At 36.0% G+C, this 17,576-nt stretch overlaps 1 protein-coding gene across 2 annotated transcripts in view; it reads left to right on the top strand.

The window, feature by feature from the left end:
* The window catches only part of LOC138711804 (cytochrome P450 4C1-like), a 174,705-nt gene that overhangs the window by 129,013 nt on the left and 28,116 nt on the right, over positions 1–17,576 (top strand). For both annotated transcript variants that reach the window (XM_069843048.1, XM_069843047.1), the window contains 3 exons: positions 754–857; positions 7,737–7,805; positions 16,993–17,161. In XM_069843048.1, the coding sequence (XP_069699149.1) occupies positions 754–857; positions 7,737–7,805; positions 16,993–17,161 (342 nt within the window). The remainder of the gene's footprint in view (positions 1–753; positions 858–7,736; positions 7,806–16,992; positions 17,162–17,576) is intronic.

The raw sequence follows: 17,576 nt of genomic DNA, 5'->3' as shown, positions 1-17,576 counted from the left end.
TATTAATGCGCTAATTGCGAATTCAGAAACCTCGTCAATTGTCGTGATATCAACACAGTGTAATATGTTGCTAAATAATATATGCATAAATGTTTCCTCTAAATTTTTCTGAAGCTCATGAAAAACGCTGCCAAAGATGACAAGATGGAATAAAAATATAAAACATAAAGATTCATTCAATTCGCATAAAGACGTACATTTTTCTCTTCACCACTATATCGTTGTAGCCTATATAAGTTTATTTTCTTTGTGGTGTTGCTATATAGTTAGAATTGCTTATATCATATATCATTTTCAATGATATGCGTATCCTTCTTCCTCTTCCTTGGCGCTACAGTCCAAATTGAACCCTGGCTTCCTCAATCCTTCGCCTCCATTCCTCTCTGTTCCTTGTCCTTGTTTTCCAACTTCCTGTAGGCTATATAACAAGCTCCTTTCATCCTCTCGCACTGCGTCCTCCCATCTATTCCTCGGCCTTCCTCTACCTCTCTTCCCCCAAATTGTGTTCCAGTGCTTTTCTTGGAGCCCTTTCTTCCTCCACCCTAACCACGTGATCAGCCCACTGGAGTCTCTTTAATCTAATGAAGACAGAAAGTTCAACTTCTTTGTATAACTCATAAATTTCTGTATGTGTATCTTACACTGTTTCATATTGTGAATCGAATTGGATACAATGATTTTATCTTTATCATTATTGTTGTGGTATTATGATTGATTTATTGTATTTTATAAGCTAGAAATTTTATTTTTCAGACACAGAACATCACAATGTTCTTGACACCTTAATTGAGAAAATGGAAGAAAAGATTATAACACTAGAGGATGTGGGAGATGAATTGGTAATCATGTTTGCTGCTGTAAGTTAAAGTCATGGTAAATTCACATTATTGGTTGTGTTTATCTTCTGGAATTTGATTCGTTGGTCTCTATGTATGGAAAGTATTGGGAATAAATTTAAATAAGGAACAAAAAACAGTTTCTTTCGCAGGCAGGATTCGAACCACGAAAGTCTTAGTTACCAGTCTGGAGTGAACAAGGTTCTGAAATCACTTACAAGGGTCGGTCCGGGTTTTTTTTTTTGCCACTGCTGTACATTGTTTCGTTTTCGGTTTTTACCAATAAACCACAAAACAATAATTATAATCGCCTTCTTCATTATTATCAATTATCATCAATAGTCCTAAACAATAATAAATCACAAATTCCGGAGAAACCATTCTCATAATTACCAAGTTGATGCTGCTTGACATATTTAACGTCCACGACAGAAATTCAGTACTAGAAAACTGGTTTATCAATCCGCCATAGGTTCGCTTCCCGGATCTGACTGGAGTGATATTTGTCGTAGACAAGATGGGAGGGTGATAATTTTTCTCTACATTCTTCCGTTTTCATCAAAAATAGAAATTTCATTTCACCATTTTACTTTACTTCACATAATTTTATTGCATGAAAATATAGTTTTACGGTAAGGTGTGCGTTCTTCTGTAATGCCAAGTAGAAACGACTAGCTATTTACTGCTTCTCAGTACTGTTATTGCAAGTTATCTTGAACTTCCTGTGCGGGGACAGAGGGGCAGAGGGAAGGAAGCGCGTAACGTGGATGGAGCCAACTGAGTTGTTTGCGCAAGCTCCGCATCATAATCTCTTGTAAAGAAACATAGAACTATTTCCTTCACTGCGTACCAGTAGTGTTACCATGGAGCAGCACCCATAGGGTACTAATTATGGTGAAATCACACCACCGCGAAGAAAAAGTAACGCTGTTATCCATAGCGCAAATATAATTAAGCGTTGCGAGGAGGAAAAATTAAACAAATATCTGCTGGGACCTCTTGCTAAGGAATATGAGAGAGTGGCTAAATACTCTGGCAAGAGTATTAGTTCCGTGAAGAGAATTAAAAATAATATTGAATTACAATCGAATAAACCTCACACTACTCCGGGAAAGAATAGGTATATAGTGTTTAGAAGTTATTGCTATAATAGTTATGTACGATAGTATGTGTACTGTGAGCGACCTAATGAATTACTGTTGCAAGTTATTATTTTCTTATAGTTCTACTAAACATATTATTTCATTCCAGAATTAGGACTTTTCTAAAGTTGAAGTGGACGACTTCGATCAACATGTTATTCGGGATACAATCGAAGAATTCTATTGTGTTCAGAAAGTAGTACCTACGATTAAGAAGATAATTTCGAATGGATGATGCCATTGACGAAATAATTAATTTTGGACCAAGCGATGATGGCAGCAATGATAGGGATATGGATTATGTATAATTGTAAATTAATGTAAATTCAAATAATAAGCCTGTAAAATATTGTTATAAGAATATGTACATATTAACTGAAGGTGTAAGTCATGCAGGCCTATATAATGTATAGAAATAGCTGTAGTAACTCCGCCATTGCCGGTCCCCAGCCCGGATGCGAGAGGAGTGTACACACGATTATATTTAAATACTTACTCATTACAGGTTAATTAAAACTTGCTATGAAACTAAGTTCTCTCAAAACCGGAGTATCGTGAGGTGATGATGTGTGTATTGAACCAAGTTCTTTTACAGTAGAGAGCCGTAAAGTGAAAAAACCAAACGCTTTCTGAAAAGAGTCAAGTTACCCGAGGAGGGGCATCCTTGCCATGTCGTTACGTTGATGAGTACATGCCGTACCGAGCAGTTCGAAAGACAGACTTAGGGAATGTAAGGTTCAAGATAACTTGCAATAACAGTACAAGGATCACGAGGTGTGTATAGCCTGACCTGTACGCCCGAAGAGTGCTTCTCGTTTTGGAATCAGGCAACTTCCTAGTGCTGACGGTGGGCGCTTAGTCCCGTCTCTTCAAGCTGTGCTCTTCGTAGCAATATTAATGGAGAGAGTTTTATGATGTCCCTCGTTCATATAGAGAAGAACTGGATATAACCTCCTTTTGGGAGGTAGTTTGTTACCCGATGACCGTTATGATCTTTTTTTGTCATTTCTACGGTACCTGTGGATCGAAATGCCATCTATAGGCCATTCACTCATTTCACGTCTAACACTTACTCGTGGTTATACATATAATGGACCTTGACCGAACAGTCTACAGTAGGATATACATTCAACTGCCCCCTCTGTAGTCAGAAAGTCGCACTTCCATTCTTAATTCTTATAGGATTTGCTCAGAACTGAAATGAAACGGGCATCTGATGGTATTACTCATTCTAGAGAAAAAACACTTGATCACAATCCTCCATGTATACATATTGAACAACTAATTACGCAGAATGTATTACGTTACTACTACTGATATTTTTAGATACTCTGGGTCACTCTATTCTGAGGCAAGTTGTTTTGCTAACATATTTAGTCTTTAAAACGAGGACAAGGAAATAAATATGCAACCAAATTTGTAGATTATTTAAATTATTCACTTTTTCTGTTACGACTTAGGGTAAAGTCGGATGAATCGGGTCAGAAAAGAGAAATCTCTTAATTATGAAACACATGTTCATACCAACGTTGTTTCTTGTACGCAGTTACAAACTATGCACTTTAACTTGAACATATCACTAATTAAGATTGCACAAATACTATTTAGAGTCTTTTAAACTGCATTTTAGTAAAGCTCTGCATAACCCTATTCGCTTTTCTCCAATTGGGTGAATCGGGTCAAAGTAGTCGTTGAATAAGATCAGTTGAAAATTACATATATCACTTAAGAACAAAGCATCGTCCACAAATGAATTTTTTACTTACCTCTGCCCCAACACATTTCTCGTGGTACCATTCCCTTTCTTTTCCTTCGCACTGAATCCAGTCACCATGACGAACAGATAAAGCATCACTGTATTTGATCTTGCATAGTCCACATGATGTATTATTATCTTCTTCGCTGGATTCTGATTACTCACGTGGTGATGACGATGATGTGGTTAATTCTGGATTCTCTCGTTGGTGTTTCCTTTTGCAGAACTCTGGTTCACATCAGGAACTTTTCCTCGTTAATCCACCCTGTTTCTATCATTGTTGCTAGAGACCCAGTCGGCAAACCATCTCCGAATTCAGGTAGATGCTTCTTACCTCTAAAAATGACCATAGGAGGAATGAAGTTTCCTATGACATTAGCGCAAGCTAAGATGGTGACAAGCTCTCACTTTTCTACACACGTCTGGACATATACCGTTCTGCTTCCTTTCTCGGCGAATACCTTCCTTCTTGGTTTGTTATTTAACGGGAAACCAGATTCATCCGCATTCTAAATCATCTGCGGTTTGTCCATCAAGTCAAATTCTTCATTGGTTTCCTCAACAATGAAGAATACTCCATCACGTCTTCTTTATTAAGATCACTGCAACGAGCTGAAGAAAGTCCTTCCGCTTTTCTCAAAGAAATATATGGCTTTCCTTCCATGAAATTTATTAGCTATGTTTTACCAGCCATTTGCTTTGCTTCAGAGATGTTGTGCTTTACTTTATTGGATTCATATGCAGCTCTACGCACATCGTTTGAGTCCAATGGGAAACAACAGGTAGAGAGTCTTAATATTCTAGAAACAAATTCTTGTTCCTGGTCTTTATTAAATACAGTTTGCCCAACCTTCAATTTTTCTGAAAGATCTTTCCCACTTTGGAGTCTTCTCTGATGGCAGGAATGAGGAACTCCAAATAATTCCTCTGCATGGCGCTGGCTTCTACCCACCCGGAAAGCTTTAATCGCTTTCTTCATATCGTCCTCTATCCACAAAGTAGTCGTTTTTCTTTTATACTTCCCCATCTGTAACCATAACACGATCCATAAATTAAAATGAAAAAAAATAAGTACAGAAAATTTTGACCCGTTTCACCGTTTTTAGTGACCCTATTCGCCCGAAACGCAACATTTCATTTTAGAGGGTTGGTTCTAATACAAGAGGACAATAGAGCGCTGGCAATGCCATAACCTTACTTCAAACACATGCATGTATTAAGTTACAAATGCGCAATAAATTACAAAACGAATTACATCACTTATTTGAAAATCATTTCAATAGTATTTTAAAAAGTAAAATATTTGCATGCCTTATCTCAAAAAGCACAATCTTCAACTAATAATAACACAACAACGAACACGACTTCCGATGCCTTGCTGTTTTCAACTTGTAGATGACGTTCTCATGGTCGACGATAATGGCAGAACTTCCTTATTTACTTGTTATTTGGCGATAAGGAGGAAATTTCTAAAAATGACCCGATTCGGTTACTGACCCGATTCATCCGATTTTACCCTATCTTATCTTTGTTGGTTTGATTTGTATTCAAATTGATTGTTTTAGCGAGAAAAAGTAGGCGGAATAATTGCAGTAACTTTACGGACGGGAATGCCGGCAAAGTGTTGCGGCTCCGTGAATTCATGGAAAGAGATGCCGATAGTTGCGATGGGGTCGCGCCACTAAGCTGCGGACTTATGAACCAATAGTTCTAAAAGATTCTTACTCTATATTAAGTGTTTCTATTTAGATGTAGTACAATACATCTCCAGTAATCAATTTACTGATACTGATGGACAGTTTCTTCTTCATGATTAGTGTCTCATAAGTCGTAGTAGAGCACAGGTAAAATTAAACGACGAAGAGCACTGAACTTCAGTCTACTTCACAAATCCAACCACATCTGAAACGGAACAACCAGAATTCTTGACGTATGCATTATTTTTGGTTTTAAGAACAGTTTCACTTGTCTTTTCTATGTTCCAAATAGCGTCAATTCGTAGAATGGGACGAACTGTCGTAATACCGCAAATGCATTGAGAATTTGAGCATAATTTATTAAGATCTACATCAATAGTGAAATTTTCTATTATGATTGGGGAGATGACTTTTGTGTTTAGTAGCGAAAAGAATGTTTACCTTTAAGTATGAGAACACATTGAACGGTTTAACTAGTAGATGTCCTTCTAATGGAACTTAAGTGAAATTAGTGGGAATATCATTAATAACTTGAAAAAAAAAAATAATAATTTTACAAAACACGTAAACTGTAGTGAAAACATATATAGGCCTATGAAGCATAACATAAGACATACATGGTGAACCATAAGTAATGCAATTAATTGAAACGGGTTATTCTTTGAGATATTTCGACCAAGAAAGGTTTAGTCAAATTTTGGGTGTTCTTGCTTTCTTTTCAAGATAAAAATTGTTTTATATGAAACATTTCATAGCGTTTTCTTGGGAAAGCCATTGATTTAATTCTCAATATGTTCAGTCAATTTACGAGAGCAGTGTATTATGCTAATAAATGATTGAAATAATTTCTGTTTTCTCCTTTAAATGCACAGAAATTTATTTTCAGAACGAAAAATTACATTTGTTCAGATTAAATTTCTGCACATTTAAAAGACAAAAATAAAATTATTTCAGTCATTCATTGTCACAATACACTGACCTCTTAAACTGACTGAGCAAATTGGGATTAAGTCAATGCTTTCCCAAAATACACTATGAAATGATTCATATGAAGCAATTGTTATCACGAAAAGGAAGCGAAAACGAGCAAAATTGCACTAAACTTTTATTTGAAATTTCTCAAAGAATAACTCCATGAAATTAACATTACTTATGGTTCACCCTGTATAATGAGAACTTGTATGTCCCCATGATTATTTATTTATTTACTTATTTATTTGCTTACTTATTTATTTACTTACTTACTTATTTACTTGCTTATTTATTTATTTACTTATTTATTTATTTATTTAACCTGGTTATAAGGATTTATTGTAATGTAACGACTAATGAAACTATATATTTTATTCTTACTGGTGGATTTAAGGCTCTACGCCCTTCTCTTCCACTCAACCAGTATACCAGAAAATTATTACATACCTCTAAACAAACATCATATGATGAAGCAGAATATCTGCACGGAAATGTCACAAGTACTTCGGTACATCATAATAATATATGATATGCGAAAAATAATCACTTTGTGATTTAAGACGGCGCTTATTCCGTCGGATCCCGGCCACTTAGTCACTTATAACGAGTGCACCTCTGCACATGTATGGACATTGTCCCACTGTCATACATCTATGACGCAGTGCATGAGGGTAGGCCACTAGAAGGAACCCAAGAGGTGAAACTTAAACTGAGAGGATTCGATCCGACATCGGGATGGGAATTCGGTGTGGCTTAGTGGATAAAGCGTCAGCACGTATAGCTTAAAACCCGGGTTCAAATCCCGTTGCCGGAGAGAACTTTTCTCCGTTCCACTCATCTTTTATCAAATGATGAAGCAGAATATCTGCACGGAAATATCGTATGTACTTCGGTACATCATAATATATAATTCTATAAGTTAATGCAATAAAAACAGTTCCTTTTATCTTTCCAACACACTATTAAAATGATTATAAAAATTGTGTGAATGTTCACATAGGCCTATATTATTCACCATTCATTTCTGTTTAAAAATTTTTAGATTATTACCATGATTATACAGAATTTAAATTATATAACATTTGTCATTCGATCATGAAAAAATAAATTTCTAACTGTGCATTAATTATTATCTTAACAATTTCATTTTTATATTTGTATGTACCGGTAGTTTATTATTAATTAAAAAGTGAATTTTGAGAAGTACGAGTATCTTATTTGATTCTCAAAATACAGGCATTTTCCTTAAGAAATAAACTTCATTTTTTTTAATCCTTCCTCTTCAAAGGCAACACTATGCCAAAATTAATCATGTAATTCTCTTGCATTATAGGGAACCGAGACTGTCGCTAGCACAATGGCATTTATGTGTGCAATACTAGCTAAACATCCGGAAGTGCAGGTAAGTAAAACAAAATAAAAGAGAAGGGATTAATTGGATCCCTCTAATTGCATGACACGTTTATGTTCTTGGTTATGTGTTATTATGATTCTTATGGTTCTTATTTGTAATAATAATAATAATAATAATACTAATAATAATAATAATAATAAACATTTTTTAAACTTTTTAAATAAAAAATTATCAAGCTAAAATGATGATTTACCTATATGGTAATAGTTGTCTTATTAGTCAAATACATTTAAAATTTCATAAATTATTGATCAATGCTTAATTTAAAAATCTATGCGCAGTCTTTAATCATAATATGTATATCCTTCACAGAAAATTTTAAAACGTAATAACAATCCTGCAGCCGTCAGGGATGTTTTGAATTTAATTACACATAATTTAATATCGTTAAAATAAATTAAAATTAATATCTTATGGAAGCATTGGCTGAAACGTGATGAAATTTGGTACTGTTGTTTAAATGTACTGTACATAAATGCATATAATATACGCGCGCACACACACACACACACACACACACACGTTCATTTCATAAGTCATGGCAACTATATTATATCAGCCAATAAAGCTGCAGAAATATAAATTCACTATATACGTTTGAAAGCCACTGGAATGTGCTTCGCAATGCTGGTACCAAATTGGGTCTGGGTAAAGGAGGCAATGGGTAGGAGAAATTGAAAAATGCGTAAATATAAATCATTGTTTTATTACGCACAAAAGGATACAAAGCACATTACTCACAGCTAACACACTTCAAAATAATCCCCCAAGACTTCTACACACCTTTGCCAACGATGATGCAGGGGTTGAATACCATCAACTGTGTGCGATTCGTCTATGTGTACCATCTCTCGTCGAAACGTTGTTATGCTGTCCTCCTTGTTTGCAAACCGCTTCCCACGCAGCGGTTTCTTCAATTGCGGAATGAGATTAAAGACGCATGAACTGCGATCAGACGCGTAGGGAATATGTTCCAACGCACTATCATCCAATGATTCTCGTAGCTCACAATGATACTGACGAGCATTCTTGCCAAGAAGAACTGCAATTTTTATGTATGACCGCTGTTCAACTTTGCTTACATCCTTCTTGGAGTACAGCCTCTAGCATGCTAACTTTTGTGTGTGTTGAAAAGTCTCCTCATCGTCAATTTAAGTATTTTTTGACTAATGCAATAGCGAGTATGGCGATCTGTCATATTATAGTAAAGTGTGGTGACTAAGTCGTGGAAAATTATTGGATAGGTTCTTCGAACTGAGGGAGGAAACATCATCGTTGATGGATGTTCTGTATCATAAATGAAAAATGAAAACATGGATTTGTGAACTTGCCTTCTTAATGGAATTATCTGAATGCTTTAAATTATTTTCTACAAGATAACAACAAGATTATTACACAGTTATATGACAGAGTGAAGGCGCTTAATATGAAATCATCTCTAATTGTGGAACGTTAGCTTAACTAAAAGGATAAGTTACAGCACATTTTTCAAAATTAACAACAATATAGGCATACTAGTAGCAGTAGTAGTAGTAGTAGCAGCAGCAGCAGCAGCAGCAGCAGTAGTTTATTTAACCTGGTAGAGATAAGGCCGTCAGGCCTTCTCTGCCCCTCTACCAGGGGATTACAACTATAACATGAACAATAAGATTACAATTAATATTAAATTTACAATTACAATTACAATAAAAATTAAAGTGCGACAAGAATACCTGATTAATGAAAGCTAGACATTTTATCATAGAAGTTAAGAACAAAGAATATTTTTGTATTTACTAAATTACAAATTAAACCTACAATAACAAAATTCTATAGTGATGAAATTACCGGATATTGAAATATTTTGTGATTGATTAAGAGAACTATTTACAAGAAACCATGTCTGAACGAGTCTCAATTACTGATCAAGTGCCTAGTAAGTTTGCGTTTGAATTGAATTTTATTTCGACAGTCCCTGATGCTAGCAGGTAACGAATTCCAGAGTTTTGGCAGGGCTATTGTGAAAGAGGATGAGTATGAGGAGGTGCGATGGGATGGTATTGTTAGTATTAAGACTTTGGTGTCTTAAGACTTTGGATTTCGAAGAATATATTCACACATCATGCGATCTGCGCCAGGAATTTGATTCGAGATTCAAAGACTAGGAAATTTTCAATTGGATTTTCGATTATTGATTTACTTTACGATAGTGAATTAGAGGATAAATATCAAAACAAAAGAAGCTATCTGACTTTTATGTGAACTTTCGATGTGTTAGATTTCCCCGATTGTACAGACATGCATTTTCGGATTCACATATCTGTGCGAACAGTAATTTTTCCTATGATGAAGATAAACAAGCCATGTCATGGAAACCAAGTACCGAACCACAACTTAAAGTTTGCTGTCATATTATGCACTATACAAACAATGGTTACAAACGTTGAGAAATTGCTGAGGGAAAAGAGAATTAAACAAATCCGGAAAAACCAGTGCTAATGCCAGTGTTGAGTGGACTGAATGGAGTTAATTTCTGCATTACTATTCCTAGGGTTTTTATGTGTTTTGTTCAACATTTTCCCTAACAGAAGCAGTTTACACATTTACAGTAATTGTCATCATTGCCCGAATAATTATCAGGAAACGTGTATTACTTTTCTAAAAGTAATTATAAATTTATTAACTTCTAACTTTGTTGAAAATAGGCTACAATGTTTTTTTTTTCAAATTGATTAAGATAGTTTATTTAGTTATTTCTATTCAGCCCGTATCTTTTATCATCAGAAAACAATCATAAACCTATGTAGTAAATTCATATTGTGGTCCCGCCGCTGAACCTCTTAGGGTACGTACATGTTGGAGCAACGATAAACGATAAAAGAAATGAGCTAGTGACGCTTTGGTATTATCAAAGAATCAAGTGTTCATATCGGAGCAACGAGGACGCGAGAAGAGGACATTTTGATTTATCAGTAGAAGATTTTCTATGCATCCACTTAATGAAATAAGATATATAGGAAATATCAGCTGCTAAGTTCAAGGTTAATATAACTAAAATATGTACAAAATTAAACTCGTTTCTTATCCCAAAGATAGTATAAATTCGTTGTGTTGTGATTGGTTCTTGTGATCACATAACATATGACGAATAAATACACAACTGATCAATTTGCCAATATCTACAATAATTAATTTAATACGCCTAAATAATAATAAATTTATTAATATTCGGATATATTGATAACCACCGGTAATTATACAGATTAATATTATCTTAATCAGAGATCATATGAACGACAAGAGCGAAGAAAATGGAACTTTTCATTTTCGTCGATTTTATCGTGTATCTTCGCTTTTATCGTTACTCCAATATGCACACCTCAATGACAATACATGCTTCAATTCTCTCTGATACAGCATCGCTGCTTCTTTTATCGTTTATCGTCGCTCCAACGTGTACGTACCCTTACTTGCCCTGTTACGACTTTCCCGTGCAGAACGGGCGAGCGGGCATGGCTTGATGGCGACACAGTGCTCTGAGTTGGGGACCACTGCGTTAAATCAACGGCTCTTCTTTGTGAAGCAATTTTGGATTACGAATTCAATTACAGCTCTTCAAAGGGCATACCAAAGAGAATTTGATGTTCGTAATCCCCCCAAAGAAACACAATACTGGGACTGGTAAACGAATTGGATCTCTGAAAGAATAATAATTTTGATAACAATAAACATCTGCGCATCTCGATACAGGGACTCAAAACTCCTGCTTAATTTGACGTTAAAACTGGTCATTAAGTGAATTTCCAGTCGAATATAGAAAGAATTTTCAACATTTGCTATAGAGGTTAGTAATCTCCCAAAGATAACTCTACATTACTTTGAGGTATTACAAATTGTGGCTAACATTATTCGTTTTGAAATAATGAAAGAAATGTGTTAGTTCTATATAAATCGCTCTGTATTTCGAAATCTTTCCTATTTTATGGGAGAAGTTGACACTTCGGCATCGATTTGTATTGTTTTAAACACAGAGATACAAAATGATCACATTGGCACCAGATATGAGAAATATACGGGAAACATTCACATATAAGGGAAAAAAATTAGAATTAAAATTGCATAAATTGGTCCTAAAATTAACATTTTTCTTTAGCGTGTCGAGATGTCCCTAAAAATCGTATACGGATCTTTTTTTTTTTAACTCTCTTACATCATATATCATTCCGGACATAAAAACTCAAACTCTGCGGAATTGTGGCTACACTGTTTATGAGAATGTCTCAGGTTTGGCCACTGACAGCAGTAGCAGACGCGTCGATATCATCGCGTTCAGACAATCTGAGAAACATGCATTAATTTTGGATCCTATTCTTCGCGTTCAGTCTCACGAAGGATAGCCAAAGGATGTGGACTTCGAGGAGGAGGAGAAGAAGAAGATCAAATATGAGCCTTCTGTCGCGTATTGCGAAACTAAATACAAACTAGGCAGTATAAACGTTGTTGGCGTAATGGTTGGGGCACGAGGAACTATTCCCAAATATTTGGTGCAGTTTTGCACTTCACAAGAACTACACCAGTGACATCTCATAGATATTACGATTGCTGCGTGTAAGTTGTCTATTTCGATATTAAGAAATACTTTCTTTGGCAGTCATTATAAATTGTAATATTTTTGCGCAAAATAAAATCATACTCTTCATTTCTGATACTTTTGTAAATTCTTTTATACTCCAAATTAGAGCTAAAATTGTTGAAATTTTATATTAGACCTTTGTTATTTTATTATAAATTTTCAAGTTGGTTATGTCACTTTTCCATGTAGCAGCCCTCTAATGGGGGAAGTTTTTATAATTAAATTAAATTTTAGGGATAAGTATGCATATCTTGTAACAGAGAAACGTATAGGTTTGTTCTCTCGTGTGAAATGAATAAGATTTTCTGGAAGAATCTTCTACAAAGTCACAAACACCTTCGTTCTTAAATGCTAAACAAATAGTGAAAGACGCAGCTGAACAAGCTGTTGGCTCCAGGATGGCTGGCTTGACGAGGGTTGGACACAGACGGCTTCGTATACTTATGCACGTTTGGCCCATTGTGCTCCCTATACAGGGTGTTTTAAAATACGGGGCATAATTTCAGGTATGTATTTCCCACGTGTAGACAATCAAAATAGTTCATTACAACATGTGTCCGGAAATGCTTCATTTCCGAGTTATGGCCTTCACAACATTGAAATTCACCGGAACGTTTTTCTTTCGCAGGTCGTTGTCATTACAGAAGATGTTCAAAATGTCCACCTCCTACTTGAATACAGACCTCACATCGATGTCTCATTGATCTGCGAACACGATCCCAAACTCCAGGAGTATTGCGTATGTCCTCAGAACATGCCACAATTCGATTCCGAAGGGATTCCAAATCAGGCACCGGAGACGAATAAACCAATGATTTTAAATGGCCCCACAAGTAGAAATCGAGAGGGTTCAGATCAGGTGAGCGTGGAGACCAAGCAATTGGGCCACCTTTACCTATTCATCGATCAGGAAACCTTCGATCCAAGTACCGGCGAGCCGTACGACTGAAGTGTGCAGGAGCGCCATCATGCAAGAAGTGAATGTGTTGACGATTGATCAGTGGAGTGTCTTCTAAAACATGAGGTATGTGATTTCCAGGAAGTTTGTGTACGCCTGCCCCGTAAGTTTGTTTACAAGTACATGGGGTCCAACTAATCGATCACTAATGATACCAGCCCACATGTTGAGGGAGAAACCGCACCTGGTGATGAGATGGAACAGTTGCACGTGGGTTTTCATACATGCTGATTGTGGAAATTTGTTATACCATCTCGTGTGAACTGTGCTTCATCTGTAAATAATACTAAGACAGGAAAGTTCGGATTTACACCACACTGCTGCAAGAACCACTGACAGAACCTAACTGGTGCAGGGTAATCTGCTGGTGATAGGGCCTGTACACGTTGCAAATGATAAGGATACAATTGATACTCTTTCAACAGTCTCCAGACAGTCGTATGAGGAACTTTGACTTGCAATGCTACCCTTCGTGTGCTGATAGGAGGAGTCATATTCACAGCCTCCAGAATCTCCTCCTGTAATTCTGGAGTTGTAGATCTTGGTCGTCCCCTTCCCAAACCAGGAGAGTTAAATTTTCCATACTCGCACAGACGGTAATGGAGACGTACAAATGTCTTCCGATCTGATCTAGACATTGTCGCTGTGGGTACCTCTCCTGGTACCACCTTACGGTACATGAAGTGTATCTCTGCCAGCTCTTGATTTGAACACATGTCGCACAGTCTAACGCCTACACAACACTGAATGTAACCTTCGCCTCGGAATGAACTGTGAGAGTGGCGTCTTAATGTCTCCTTTGACGGCAACGTCCTGCGGAAAGAAAATCGCTCCGGTGAATTTCAATGTTGTGAAGGCCATGACTCGGAAATAAAGCATTTCCGGACACATGTTGTAATGAACTATTTTGATTGTATACATGTGGGAAATACATACCTGAAATTATGCCCCATATTTTTGAAACACTCTGTATATATGATGATTCTCCAAGTCCGACAGGTGGCCCGGGTAACATTCAAGAATTCGACGCTGACAGATGGGCCATCCTGCCTCCGTCCCTAATAGAGCCAGGTACGAGTAAATGTAATGCAGGACTTTAACGGACTATTGAATGTTGGTGAGCAACAGAAACAGTTTGTGTTGCACAGTGTCGAAGATCTTCGACGACTAACGTCCACACCTGTGGAGTAACGGTTAGCGCGTGTGGCCGAGAAATCAGGTGGTCCGGGTTCGATTACAGGTCGGGGCAAGTTACCTGGTTGAGGTCTTATATAGGGTTTTTCCTCAACCCAATATGAGCAAATGCTGGATAACTTTCAGTGCTGAACCCCGGACTCATTTCACCGGCATTATCACCTTCATCTCATTCAGGCGCTAAATAACCTAAGATGTTGGTAAAGCGTCGTAAAATAACTACTAAAATAAAATTAAAAAGTCGACGACTAACCCGTGCAGCTAGACATCTTTATAAATAATACATTCTTAATAATTTGTAACATTATATTATTATTCAAATTTGACCGAATTAATTGTAATGCAAACACAACGCTCTCATTTTGCGAGGAAACTTTGCATCATTCCGTCACCGGCGGACTTCCTGCTCTCCCGACCACAGCGCGGGAAGCCTATTCTACAAAACATCTATGCAGTTAGTTGCTTCTGAGAATAGTACCGGAATGTATGTGTGGCTGTTTTTTGTGTATAGCATGATGTCAAAGCAAGCGCATTTTTCTGACCTTGGCATCGTCCGCGGGCATTAAGCGCTAGGTATGCTAGGAGGAATAAGCACCCTGTTGGATTAAGACTATAGTGGTGCACAAACTTCAACCGGAATGTGAAATTTTATGCCGTTATTTTTATATGGCTTCTTTCTGTTTGTTATTTTCTATATTGTCTGTAAAACAAAAGTACTAACACCTATTTTTTAGCCTAATATTGCAGTTGTGTTTTAAACGTTAATAACATAATAAAGAGTAAAGAAGGGATATTCACACAAATTTCATAATAACTAAAACTATACTGTACTAAGTGAATTAAACACATCATTCATAAAGAAAGTGTTATCCCAAAGAAAGACACTGAATATGACATGATAAGTTGAAATTGATATTGATGGTATTTTTAGCCTTATAAAAGTAATCAAAACAATATTATAGTACAAAGCAAACTTGTCCAGGTATATGTTTTAACTGTAACTAATATTACATAATAAAACTCTTATCGCATTATCCTTTTAGGTGATATTTGCGCGCAACTTTCTGTCATCAGAATATTAAATTATCTCAAAATCTGCTGAGGCTATAGAGCTGATGTTTTACCAACTCATAGGCACATATCTTTTGTTTGTGATGTAACAGTATTTGCTTTGTTAATTCATTTCCTTACAAACATTTTCCATGCGAATATTTTCAAACTTTTAATACACTATCTTCAGTAATATGTATTTACAATATATTAGATTTACGAAAACATTGTTTTAGTATCTGTAAGGCTATTAAACAAACATGTCTGAAAATTTCACTTTTCTGTAAAATAGTTGAGAACATATTCCTTTTGAATAAAAAGGCAAAATCGTGAAAAATGAACATTAAAATTAAAACTTACATTATTATAATGCACTTATATATCTCAGACAAATCTAAAAATTAACATGAATACAGTTTTAATAAGTTTTATTCCCTTTATCCACTGAATCAGTGCTGGCCAACCCTATATATAGCTCGACCAAGCGGCATATACTACCTATTGCGTTTGTCTCTTTCCTTTCCGCTGTAAAGCGCTTAGACTCTCCTGGGTTCTAAAGCGCGCGCTTGCTCCTATGGGCATCAGTTGACATCACTGGTGCATAGTAATGGATTTAAAAAAATGAAATGTACGTTTGAACAGTAAATTTATATTTAGTACAGGTTTATAGCCCCCTAGATCACCTGACCTAACTTACTGTCATTATTATTTTTGGGAAAGGAAAAGGGCAAAGTTTACCGAAATAATCCACGTAGTACAGAAGAACAGAAGATCGTAATAACACGTGCAATACAGTCTCCTAACAAAACGGAATTACAGAAAGTGACAATTAATTTGTTTAAACAATGTGAGACATGTCTTACTGCGGAAGGAGATCATTTTCGACAGTATCGGAAATGAATTGTAACTATTAAATACGTATACATGTATTTTTAATAATAATTTAAATTACCGGTTGTGGACTTATTTTATTCTGTCTTGATTAGCCTGTAGTAACGGAACACACTCTCCGACGGTGCAAGCACGACACGCTAGAAAGTTATGCTGGGGTCCAGCTAGTTTCTTCGTAAAATAAGTGCACTGTATTTTCACATATGTCAGCCAACAGTAATCGAATATTATACTTTGAGTATCAATATAAACTCGACATGGGTTAACATCATTCAATTTAGTGGAAACTTCTTATGAGAGTAAGTGTGACTAGATACAACAAACTTAGTGAGCACGTATTAATTTTTTTTTTCAAATATATATATATTTTTTTCTGTCAAATTTTTCACACTTCTCAAAGCATTTATCACATAATGTAACTACACAACACTGTCCTTTCAGAAATTAAATGTTCCATAATCAAATTACAGGAAAAAATAATGGAGGAGCAGAAGATGATGTTTGGAGATTCACAACGTTCGGCGACATTCAACGAATTGCAGAGCATGAAGTATCTCGGGATGGCGATCAAGGAGACACTCAGATTATATCCAATCATTCCTGTGTTTGGGAGGAAGCTCAGAAAAGACTACGAACTCGGTAATTATTGCTGTTTTATACGTAATATTGCACGATTACATTATGCATTAGATAAGTAATTACAATTACAGCCTTAACGAAGTAAAACCAAGAAGTTGCTTGGCCTAGCACACAAAGTCTTCCATGTTGACCTATCAGTGCCATATCTTTATTTACTCTGACTTGTTGAAGATCCCGTAATACTTGCTACATTCAACAAAGCCTCGTTTTACCCAGAGGTTGCTTTGCCGTCTAGAAATCCTGGTAGTGTTTATTGTAGTAAGCCTTTGTGACACAGAATATATCCGATCCATCTTAATATTTTATTGAGGGTTGTTGCACTTCATACAATATTATCTGATATATTTGTTGCTTCGGATTTTCATATGTTGTTTTCATTCATTTGTCCTTCAATTTTTTCCAAATGTTATTAATT

Source organism: Periplaneta americana, chromosome 13, assembly GCF_040183065.1.
Source record: "Periplaneta americana isolate PAMFEO1 chromosome 13, P.americana_PAMFEO1_priV1, whole genome shotgun sequence".
Lineage (NCBI taxonomy): Eukaryota > Metazoa > Arthropoda > Insecta > Blattodea > Blattidae > Periplaneta > Periplaneta americana.
Note: the sequence above shows the minus strand (reverse complement) of the source record. Positions and strands in the feature narration are given on the sequence as shown.